At 49.8% G+C, this 11,183-nt stretch overlaps 1 protein-coding gene across 2 annotated transcripts in view; it reads left to right on the forward strand.

Annotated features, from left to right (window-relative positions):
- LOC112251520 (1-phosphatidylinositol 4,5-bisphosphate phosphodiesterase beta-1-like) overlaps window positions 1-10,854 on the forward strand; it is a 281,755-nt gene extending 270,901 nt beyond the window's left edge. Inside the window, exon 33 of one of the 2 annotated variants that reach the window (XM_042300899.1) lies at window positions 10,532-10,854. In XM_042300899.1, the coding sequence (XP_042156833.1) occupies window positions 10,532-10,750 (219 nt within the window). In that variant the 3' untranslated portion in view covers window positions 10,751-10,854. The remainder of the gene's footprint in view (window positions 1-10,531) is intronic. The other variant, XM_042300898.1, reaches the window with a different exon arrangement.
- Window positions 10,855-11,183: the final 329 nt, after the last annotated feature.

The raw sequence follows: 11,183 nt of genomic DNA on the forward strand, positions 1-11,183 counted from the left end.
TTTCATCCCTCTCTCTTCTCTCCCCAGTCCTCCAGTGGGACAGAGTCTTCATCCCTCTCTCCTTCTCTTCCCAGTCCTCCAGTGGGATAGATTTTTCATCCCTCTCTCTCTTCTCTTCCCAGTCCTCCAGTGGGATAGAGTTTTCATCCCTCTCTCTTCTCTTCCCAGTCCTCCAGTGGGATAGAGTTTTCATCCCTCTCTCCTTCTCTTCCCAGTCCTCCAGTGGGATAGAGTTTTCATCCCTCTCTCCTTCTCTCCCCAGTCCTCCAGTGGGATAGATTTTTCATCCCTATCTCTTCTCTCCCCAGTCCTCCAGTGGGATAGAGTTTTCATCCCTCTCTCTTCTCTTCCCAGTCCTCCAGTGGGATAGAGTTTTCATCCCTCTCTCCTTCTCTTCCCAGTCCTCCAGTGGGATAGAGTTTTCATCCCTCTCTCCTTCTCTTCCCAGTCCTCCAGTGGGATAGAGTTTTCATCCCTCTCTCCTTCTCTCCCCAGTCCTCCAGTGGGATAGAGTTTTCATCCCTCTCTCTTTCTCCCCAGTCCCCCAGTGGGATAGAGTTTTCATCCCTCTCTTCTCCCCAGTCCTCCAGTGGGATAGAGTTTTCATCCCTCTCTCTTCTCCCCAGTCCTCCAGTGGGATAGTTTTCATCCCTCTCTCTTCTCCCCAGTCCTCCAGTGGGATAGAGTTTTCATCCCTCTCTCCTTCTCTCCCCAGTCCTCCAGTGGGATAGATTTTTCATCCCTATCTCTTCTCTCCCCAGTCCTCCAGTGGGATAGTTTTCATCCCTCTCTCTTTCTCCCCAGTCCTCCAGTGGGATAGAGTTTTCATCCCTCTCTCTTCTCTCCCCAGTCCTCCAGTGGGATAGTTTTCATTTTCATCCCCAGTCCCCTCTTCTTCTCTTCTCCCCAGTCCTCCAGTGGGATAGAGTTCTCATCCCTCTCTCCTTCTCTCCCCAGTCCTCCAGTGGGATAGAGTTTTCAGCCCTCTCTCCTTCTCTCCCCAGTCCTCCAGTGGGTTAGAGTTTTCATCCCTCTCTCATCTCCCCAGTCCTCCAGTGGGATAGAGTTTTCATCCCTCTCTCTTCTCCCCAGTCCTCCAGTGGGATAGAGTTTTCATCCTTCTCTCCCCAGTGTTCCAGTGGGATAGAGTTTTCATCCCTCTCTCTTCTCCCCATTCCTCCAGTGGGATAGAGTTTTCATCACTCTCTCTTCTCCCCAGTCCTCCAGTGGGATAGAGTTTTCATCCCTCTCTCTTCTCCCCAGTCCTCCAGTGGGACAGTTTTCATCCCTCTCTCCTTCTCTCCCCAGTCCTCCAATGGGATAGAGTCTTCATCCCTCTCTCATTCTCTCCTCAGTCATCCAGTGGGATAGAGTCTTCATCCTTCTCTCCTTCTCTCTCCAGTCCTCCAGTGGGATAGAGGTTTCATCCTTCTCTCCTTCTCTCCCCAGTCCTCCAGTGGGATAGAGTTTTCATCCCTCTCTCTTCTCCCCAGTCCTCCAGTGGGATAGAGTTTTCATCCCTCTCTCTTCTCCCCAGTCCTCCAGTGGGATAGTTTTCATCCCTCTCTCTTCTCTTCCCGGTCCTCCAATGGGATAGAGTTCTCATCCCTCTCTCCTTCTCTCCCCAGTCCTCCAGTGGGATAGAGTTTTCATCCTCCTCTCCCCAGTCCTCCAGTGGGATAGAGTTTTCATCCCTCTCTCTTCTCCCCAGTCCTCCAGTGGGATAGAGTTTTCATCCCTCTCTCTTCTCCCCAGTCCTCCAGTGGGATAGAGTTTTCATCCCTCTCTCTTCTCCCCATTCCTCCAGTGGGATAGAGTTTTCATCACTCTCTCTTCTCTCCAGTCCTCCAGTGGGATAGAGTTTTCATCCCTCTCTCTTCTCCACAGTCCTCCAGTGGGATAGAGTCTTCATCCCTCTCTCCTTCTCTCCTCAGTTCACCAGTGGGATAGAGTTTTCATCCCTCTCTCCTTCTCTCCCCAGTTCTCCAGTGGGATATAGTTTTCATCCCTCTGTCTTCTCCCCAGTCCTCCAATGGGATAGAGTCTTCATCCCTCTCTCTTCTCTCCTCAGTCCTCCAGTGGGATAGAGTCTTCATCCTTCTCTCCTTCTCTCTCCAGTCCTCCAGTGGGATAGAGGTTTCATCCTTCTCTCCTTCTCTCCCCAGTCCTCCAGTGGGATAGAGTTTTCATCCCTCTCTCTTCTCCCCAGTCCCCCAGTGGGATAGAGTTTTCATCCCTCTCTCTTCTCCCCAGTCCTCCAGTGGGATAGAGTTTTCATCCCTCTCTCTTCTCCCCAGTCCTCCAGTGGGATAGAGTTTTCATCCCTCTGTCTTCTCCCCAGTCCTCCAGTGGGATAGAGTTTTCATCCCTCTCTCTTCTCTTCCCAGTCCTCCAGTGGGATAGATTTTTCATCCCTATCTCTTCTCTCCCCAGTCCTCCAGTGGGATAGAGTTTTCATCCCTCTCTCTTCTCTCCCCAGTCCTCCAGTGGGACAGAGTCCTCATCCCTCTCTCCTTCTCTTCCCAGTCCTCCAGTGGGATAGAGTTTTCATCCCTCTGTCTTCTCCCCAGTCCTCCAGTGGGATAGAGTTTTCATCCCTCTCTCTTCTCTTCCCAGACCTCCAGTGGGATAGAGTTTTCATCCCTCTCTCTTCTCTTCCCAGTCCTCCAGTGGGATAGAGTTTTCATCCCTCTCTCTTCTCTCCCCAGTCCTCCAGTGGGATAGAGTTTTCATCCCTCTGTACTCTCCCCAGTCCTCCAGTGGGATAGATTTTTCATCCCTATCTCTTCTCTCCCCAGTCCTCCAGTGGGATAGAGTTTTCATCCCTCTCTCTTCTCTCCCCAGTCCTCCAGTGGGACAGAGTCTTCATCCCTCTGTCCTTCTCTTCCCAGTCCTCCGGTGGAATAGAGTTTTCATCCCTCTCTCTTCTCTCCAGTCCTCCAGTGGGATATAGTTCTCATCCCTCTCTCCTTCTCTCCCTAGTCCTCCAGTGGGTTAGAGTTTTCATCCCTCTCGCTTCTCCCCAGTTCTCCAGTGGGATAGAGTTTTCATCCTTCTCTCCCCAGTCCCCCAGTGGGATAGAGTCTTCATCCCTCTCTCTTCTCTCCAGTCCTCCAGTGGGATAGAGTCTTCATCCCTCTCTCCTTTTCTCTCCAGTCCTCCAGTGGGATAGAGTCTTCATCCTTCTCTCCTTCTCTCTCCAGTCCTCCAGTGGGATAGAGTTTTCATCCTTCTCTCCTTCTCTCTCCAGTCCTCCAGTGGGATAGAGTTTTCATCCCTCTGTCTTCTCCCCAGTCCTCCAGTGGGATAGAGTTTTCATCATCTCTCTCTCTCTCCCCAGTCCTCCAGTGGGATAGAGTTTTCATCCCTCTCTCTTCTCCCCAGTCCTCCAGTGGGATAGAGTTTTCATCCCTCTGTCTTCTCCCCAGTCCTCCAGTGGGATAGAGTTTTCATCCTCTCTCTCTTCTCTTCCCAGTCCTCCAGTGGGATAGAGTTTTCATCCCTATCTCTTCTCTCCCCAGTCCTCCAGTGGGATAGAGTTTTCATCCCTCTCTCTCTCTCCCCAGTCCTCCAGTGGGACAGAGTTTTCATCCCTCTCTCCTTCTCTTCCCAGTCCTCCAGTGGGATAGAGTTTTCATCCCTCTGTCTTCTCCCCAGTCCTCCAGTGGGATAGAGTTTTCATCCCTCTCTCTTCTCTTCCCAGTCCTCCAGTGGGATAGAGTTTTCATCCCTCTCTTCTCTCTCCCCAGTCCTCCAGTGGGATAGAGTTTTCATCCCTCTCTCCTTCTCTTCCCAGTCCTCCAGTGGGGGATAGAGTTTTCATCCCTCTTCATCCTCATCCCTCTCTCTTCTCCCCAGTCCTCCAGTGGGATAGAGTTTTCATCCCTCTCTTCTCTCTCCAGTCCTCCAGTGGGATAGAGTTTTCATCCTTCTCTCCTTCTCTCTCCAGTCCTCCAGTGGGATAGAGTTTTCATCCCTCTGTCTTCTCCCCAGTCCTCCAGTGGGATAGAGTTTTCATCCCTCTGTCTTCTCCCCAGTCCTCCAGTGGGACAGAGTTTTCATCCCTCTCTCTTCTCCCCAGTCCCCCAGTGGGATAGAGTTTTCATCCCTCTCTCTTCTCCCCAGTCCTCCAGTGGGATAGAGTTTTCATCCCTCTCTCTTCTCCCCAGTCCTCCAGTGGGATAGAGTTTTCATCCCTCTGTCTTCTCCCCAGTCCTCCAGTGGGATAGAGTTTTCATCCCTCTCTCTTCTCTTCCCAGTCCTCCAGTGGGATAGAGTTCTCATCCCTCTCTCCTTCTCTCCCCAGTCCTCCAGTGGGATAGTTTTCATCCCTCTCTCTTCTCTTCCCGGTCCTCCAGTGGGATAGAGTTCTCATCCCTCTCTCCTTCTCTCCCCAGTCCTCCAGTGGGATAGAGTTTTCATCCCTATCTCTTCTCTCCCCAGTACTCCAGTGGGATAGAGTCTTCATCCCTCTCTCTTCTCTTCCCAGTCCTCCAGTGGGATATAGTTTTCATCCCTCTCTCCTTCTCTCCCCAGTTCTCCAGTGGGATAGAGTTTTCATCCCTCTGTCTTCTCCCCAGTCCTCCAGTGGGACACAGTTTTCATCCCTCTCTCTTCTCCCCAGTCCCCCAGTGGGATAGAGTTTTCATCCCTCTCTCTTCTCCCCAGTCCTCCAGTGGGATAGAGTTTTCATCCCTCTCTCTTCTCTCCAGTCCTCCAGTGGGATAGAGTTTTCATCCCTCTCTCTTCTCCCCAGTCCTCCAGTGGGATAGAGTCTTCATCCATCTCTCTTCTCCCCAGTTCTCCAGTGGGATAGAGTCTTCATCCCTCTCTCATTCTCTCCCCAGTCCTCCAGTGGGACAGTTTTCATCCCTCTCTCCTTCTCTCCCCAGTCCTCCAGTGGGATAGAGTCTTCATCCCTCTCTCATTCTCTCCTCAGTCCTCCAGAGGGATAGAGTTTTCATCCCTCTCTCTTCTCTCCCCAGTCCTCCAGTGGGATAGAGTCTTCATCCTTCTCTCCTTCTCTCTCCAGTCCTCCAGTGGGATAGAGTTTTCATCCCTCTCTCTTCTCTCCCCAGTCCTCCAGTGGGATAGAGTTTTCATCCCTCTGTATTCTCCCCAGTCCTCCAGTGGGACAGAGTTTTCATCCCTCTCTCTTCTCCCCAGTCCTCCAGTGGGATAGAGTTTTCATCCCTCTGTCTTCTCCCCAGTCCTCCAGTGGGATAGAGTTTTCATCCTCTCTCTTCTCTCCAGTCCTCCAGTGGGATAGAGTTTTCATCCCTCTCTCTTCTCCCCAGCCCTCCAGTGGGATAGAGTTTTCATCCATCTCTCTTCTCCCCAGTCCTCCAGTGGGATAGAGTCTTCATCCCTCTCTCATTCTCTCCCCAGTCCTCCAGTGGGACAGTTTTCATCCCTCTCTCCTTCTCTCCCCAGTCCTCCCGTGGGATAGAGTCTTCATCCCTCTCTCATTCTCTCCCCAGTCCTCCAGTGGGATAGAGTTTTCATCCCTCTGTCTTCTCCCCAGTCCTCCAGTGGGACACAGTTTTCATCCCTCTCTCTTCTCCCCAGTCCCCCAGTGGGATAGAGTTTTCATCCCTCTCTCTTCTCCCCAGTCCTCCAGTGGGATAGAGTTTTCATCCCTCTCTCTTCTCTCCAGTCCTCCAGTGGGATAGAGTCTTCATCCTTCTCTCCTTCTCTCTCCAGTCCTCCAGTGGGATAGAGTTTTCATCCCTCTCTCTTCTCTCCCCAGTCCTCCAGTGGGATAGAGTTTTCATCCCTCTGTCTTCTCCCCAGTCCTCCAGTGGGACAGAGTTTTCATCCCTCTCTCTTCTCCCCAGTCCTCCAGTGGGATAGAGTTTTCATCCCTCTGTCTTCTCCCCAGTCCTCCAGTGGGATAGAGTTTTCATCCCTCTCTCTTCTCCCCAGTCCTCCAGTGGGATAGAGTTTTCATCCCTCTCTCTTCTCCCCAGTCCTCCAGGGATAGAGTTTTCATCCCTCTCTCTTCTCCCCAGTCCTCCAGTGGGATAGAGTCTTCATCCATCTCTTCTCCCCAGTCCTCCAGTGGGATAGAGTTTTCATCCTCTCTCTTCTCCCCAGTCCTCCAGTGGGATAGAGTTTTCATCCCTCTCTCTTCTCTCCCCAGTCCTCCAGTGGGATAGAGTCTTCATCCCTCTCTCTTCTCTCCAGTCCTCCAGTGGGATATAGTTTTCATCCCTGTCTCTTCTCCCCAGTCCTCCAGTGGGATAGAGTTTTCATCCCTCTCTCTTCTCCCCAGTCCTCCAGTGAGATAGAGTCTTCATCCCTCTCTTCTCCCCAGTCCTCCAGTGGGATAGAGTTTTCATCCCTCTCTCTTCTCTCCAGTCCTCCAGTGGGATATAGTTTTCATCCCTGTCTCTTCTCCCCAGTCCTCCAGTGGGATAGAGTTTTCATCCCTCTCTCTTCTCCCCAGTCCTCCAGTGAGATAGAGTCTTCATCCCTCTTTCTCCCCAGTCCTCCAGTGGGATAGAGTTTTCATCCCTCTCTCTTCTCCCCAGTCTTCCAGTGGGATAGAGTTTCCATCCCCGTCTCTTCTCCCCAGTCCTCCAGTGGGATAGTCTTCATCCCTCTGTCTTCTCCCCAGTCCTCCAGTGGGATAGTCTTCATCCCTCTCTCTTCTCCCCAGTCCTCCAGTGGGATAGTCTTCATCCCTCTGTCTTCTCCCCAGTCCTCCAGTGGGATATAGTGTTCATCCCTCTCTCTTCTCCCCAGTCCTCCAGTGGGATAGAGTCTTCATCCCTCTCTCTTCTCCCCAGTCCTCCAGTGGGATAGAGTTTTCAACCCTCTCTCTTCTCCCCAGTTCTTTAATCGCCTCTTCACTCGGAATCACATTTAAATATCTCTTCTATTTCATCCCATAACTACTGTATCTTCCTCTCTAGCCTATAATGATCTAAAGTGCAGTCTGAGGCTAGCTTGCCCTGCCTGCCTGTCTCTTTTTACCAAACAGTTTACCCACATTTTGCAGAAAAATGTATTGAATGTACAGACAGCATAACTTTTTCACCACCACCGGCAATCAGAGTCTACCCACCTTTTTTTGAATCACTTCATAACAAGTCGATTCACACCTCTGGGCTTCTCTTTCAGTTTTATGACGGTTTCAATGCCAGCCTTGTTCCTAGGAAGGACAAAGGTACCCTCTAAGCCTCAGCCTTCAACACTAAAGTGCCCTCCAAGCTCATCAGTAAGCTCAGGGGCCTGGGTCTGAACCCCGCCCTGTCCAACTGGGTCCTAGACTAATTGTGGGCAACAACACCTCCACCATGCTGTTCCTCAAGACACGGACCCCACAGGGGTGTGTGCTCAGCCCCCTCCTGTACTCCTTGTTCACACATGACTGCATGGCTATGCATGTCTCCAACTCAACCATTAAGTTTGCTGACAACACAACACATGCCCCAATCCACATCGCCATGCCCCCATCCACATCACCATGCCCCCATCCACATAGCCATGCCCCCATCCACATCGCCACGCCCCCATCCACATCGCCATGCCCCCATCCACATCGCCACGCCCCCATCCACATAGCCATGCCCCCATCCACATCGCCACGCCCCCATCCACATAGCCATGCCCCCATCCACATCGTCATGCCCCCATCCACATCGCGAGGCCGCAGTGGAGTGGGTCAAAAGCTTAAAGTTCCTCGGGGTGCACATCACACAGGGTGGCTGAAGAAATTCAGCCTGGCCCCTAAGAACCTCACAGACTTCTACCATCGACAGCATTCTGTCGGGCTGTGTCACATTCTGGTATGGCAACTGCACTGCCTGCAACCGCAGGGCTCTCCAAAGGGTGGTGCGGTCAGCCCAACGCATCATCGGGGGCACACTACCTGCCCTCCAGGACATCTACAGCATCCGGTGTCACAGGAAGGCCGAGAAGATCATCAAAGACCTCAGACACCCAAGCCACGGCCTGTTCACCCCGGTACCATCTAGAAGGTGGCGACAGTACAGGTGCATCAAAGCTAGGACCAAGAGACAGCGTCTATCTCCTGGCCATCAGACTGTTAAACAGTCACCACTTGCCAGCCTCTGCCCAGTAACCTGCCCCTTAGAGACTGCTGCCCTATGTACAGTATATATACTGTATATATTATGTGCGTATTGATATTGTATTGCTAAATATTACGGCACTATTGGAGCTAGAAACTGTGATAACATCTGCAATCTGTTTACGGATTTGATTTGATTTCTGATCTACTTCGATGTGGCCCAAGTTAAGGAAAAAATGCATGTTTGGATTTGAATAGACCCACTCTCAAGAATATCTCCTTGGATTGGAGTGGGGCTGAGGTTCATTAATATTGGATCACTTCACTAAATCACTTCACTTCACTTTGATTGTGTATAAAAGGTATATTACCAGCAACTCTCAGTTAATTCCTGACAGACAGCCATAGCCCTGACCATTAGCCCACAGGTCATTTGGTGACATATTAATCGTAGGATTGTAATCCTACAACAATCTGACCTTTATTGACAAACTCCCCTTTGTTTTTGTGCCTGACTGTGAGATCTCTGTGAGATCATAGACTTATTTAAATCAGCTTGTCCTCCATCTCCTGTAATGCTGAAAAGCAGATGTAGCTCTTAGATCCTTAGACTCTTAGATTGTGACGTGGTTCATCTTTGCTGCTCTCCTTTAATTACGGCCCTCCCCTGGGACGCAGCCGGGTAGTTAAACAGAGAAATCAGCATTAAAGCAATTATTGGATCAGAATGAATACAATCCTGTCATCTGTAATCAGTAGGGGCGGATATGCCTGGGAGAAAAACAGACTCTCTCTGACTCTCTGTCTGTCCGTCAGAAGGCAGGGAGCTCAGAGGAACACGGGAGCCTACATTCAGGATTAACGATTCACATCTCTTTCATTCCTTTGTTACTAATTGAGGTAGAGAAAATTGAACAAAACAAAACGTTGAACAAGAAAAGTACCTTGATCCATAATATAGGTTACCCAGTTAGCCCCACAACAACCATTGGCCCACCTGTTGACCAGTAACATCTACCCTGCTGGTCTATATCAGTCATCACTAGTCACTGACACCATATTCAGTTCTCCTCTTCAGTTACAGAGTACCAGGAGTAACCAGGACATGTTCAGTATATCATTATGTAGGCCCACTCTGTTGGTTCTGTAGACGCCTACTGCAGCTCTCCCTATAGCTGCAGAGTGAGCTGGACCAGGAGTTCTCTTTGATGCTGTAGTTCTGTTGACACTGGTTGTATCTGGTTCTGTAGTACACCCATACTCGGTCCTCTCCTCTCCATATAGTAGCTACCCATAGACCAGTGGAGGCTGTTGAGGGGAGGACGGCTCATAATAATGGCTGGAATGGGGCAAATGGAATGACATGGAAACCATGTGCTTGATGTATTTGATACCATTACACTCATTCCGCTCCAGTCATTACCACGAGCCTGTTCTCCCCAATTAAGGTGCCACCAACCTCCTGTGCTATAGACCCATACCCTCTCCTCTCCATATAGCTACCTATAGACCCATACTCTGATCTCTCCTCTCCATATAGCTACCTATAGACCCATACTCTGATATCTCCTCTCCATATAGCTACCTATAGACCCATAGTATCTCTCCTCTCCATATAGATACCTATAGACCCATAGGATCTCTCCTCTCTACATAGCTACCGATAGACCCATACCCTCTCCTCTCCATATAACTACCTATAGACCCATACTCTGATCTCTCCTCTCCATATAGCTACCTATAGACCCATACCCTCTCCTCTCCATATAGCTACCTATAGACCCATACTCTGATCTCTCCTCTCTACATAGCTACCTATAGACCCATACTCTGATCTCTCCTCTCTACATAGCTACCTATAGACCCATACCCTCTCCTCTCCATATAGCTACATATAGACCCATACTCTGACCTCTCCTCTCTACATAGCTACCTATAGACCCATACTCTGATCTCTCCTCTCTACATAGCTACCTATAGACCCATACTCTGATCTCTCCTCTCTACATAGCTACCTATAGACCTATACTCTGATCTCTCCTCTCTACATAGCTACCTATAGACCCATACTATCTCTTCTCTACATAGCTACCTATAGACCCATACTCTGATCTCTCCTCTCTACATAGCTACCTATAGACCCATACTCTGATCTCTCCTCTCTACATAGCTACCTATAGACCCATACTCTGATCTCTCCTCTCTACATAGCTACCTATAGACCCATACTCTGATCTCTCCTCTCTACATAGCTACCTATAGACCCATACTCTGATCTCTCCTCTCTACATAGCTACCTATAGACCCATACTCTGATCTCTCCTCTCTACATAGCTACCTATAGACCCATACTCTGATCTCTCCTCTCTACATAGCTACCTATAGACCCATACTCTGATCTCTCCTCTCTACATAGCTACCTATAGACCCATACTATCTCTTCTCTACATAGCTACCTATAGACCCATACTCTGATCTCTCCTCTCCATATAGCTACAGAGTGAGCTGGACCAGGAGTACCAGGACAAGTTCAGACGGTTGCCTCTAGAGATCCAGGAGTTCGTCCATTACAGCAGCAAGGCCAAGCTTAGCGACGACAGTCCCCATGGCAACCTGTCTGTCTCCTCGACGACCGAGAGGCTCAACCACAAGTCACAGTCGGAGGACGATACAGAAGACTCGTCGGAAAGAGTGTTTGACACGCCCCTTTAGGACAAATCTGAAATGCCACCCTATTCCCTACTATTCCCTAGTGTAGTGCACTATAGGCTGCCATTTCAGACACATCCAGAGTGTGATATTAGAGTAGTGCACTATAGGCTGCCATTTCAGACACATCCAGAGTGTGATATTAGAGTAGTGCACTATAGGCTGCCATTTCAGACACATCCAGAGTGTGATATTAGAGTAGTGCACTATAGGCTGCCATTTCAGACACATCCAGAGTGTGATATTAGAGTAGTGCACTATAGGCTACCATTTCAGACACATCCAGAGTGTGATATTAGAGTAGTGCACTATAGGCTACCATTTCAGACACATCCAGAGTGTGATATTGTAGTGCTGCTACCATTTCAGACACACCAGTGTGATATTAGAGTAGTGCACTATAGGACCATTTCAGACACATCCAGAGTGTGATCTA

The sequence above is a fragment of the Oncorhynchus tshawytscha genome, linkage group LG18 (assembly GCF_018296145.1).
Source record: "Oncorhynchus tshawytscha isolate Ot180627B linkage group LG18, Otsh_v2.0, whole genome shotgun sequence".
NCBI lineage: Eukaryota > Metazoa > Chordata > Actinopteri > Salmoniformes > Salmonidae > Oncorhynchus > Oncorhynchus tshawytscha.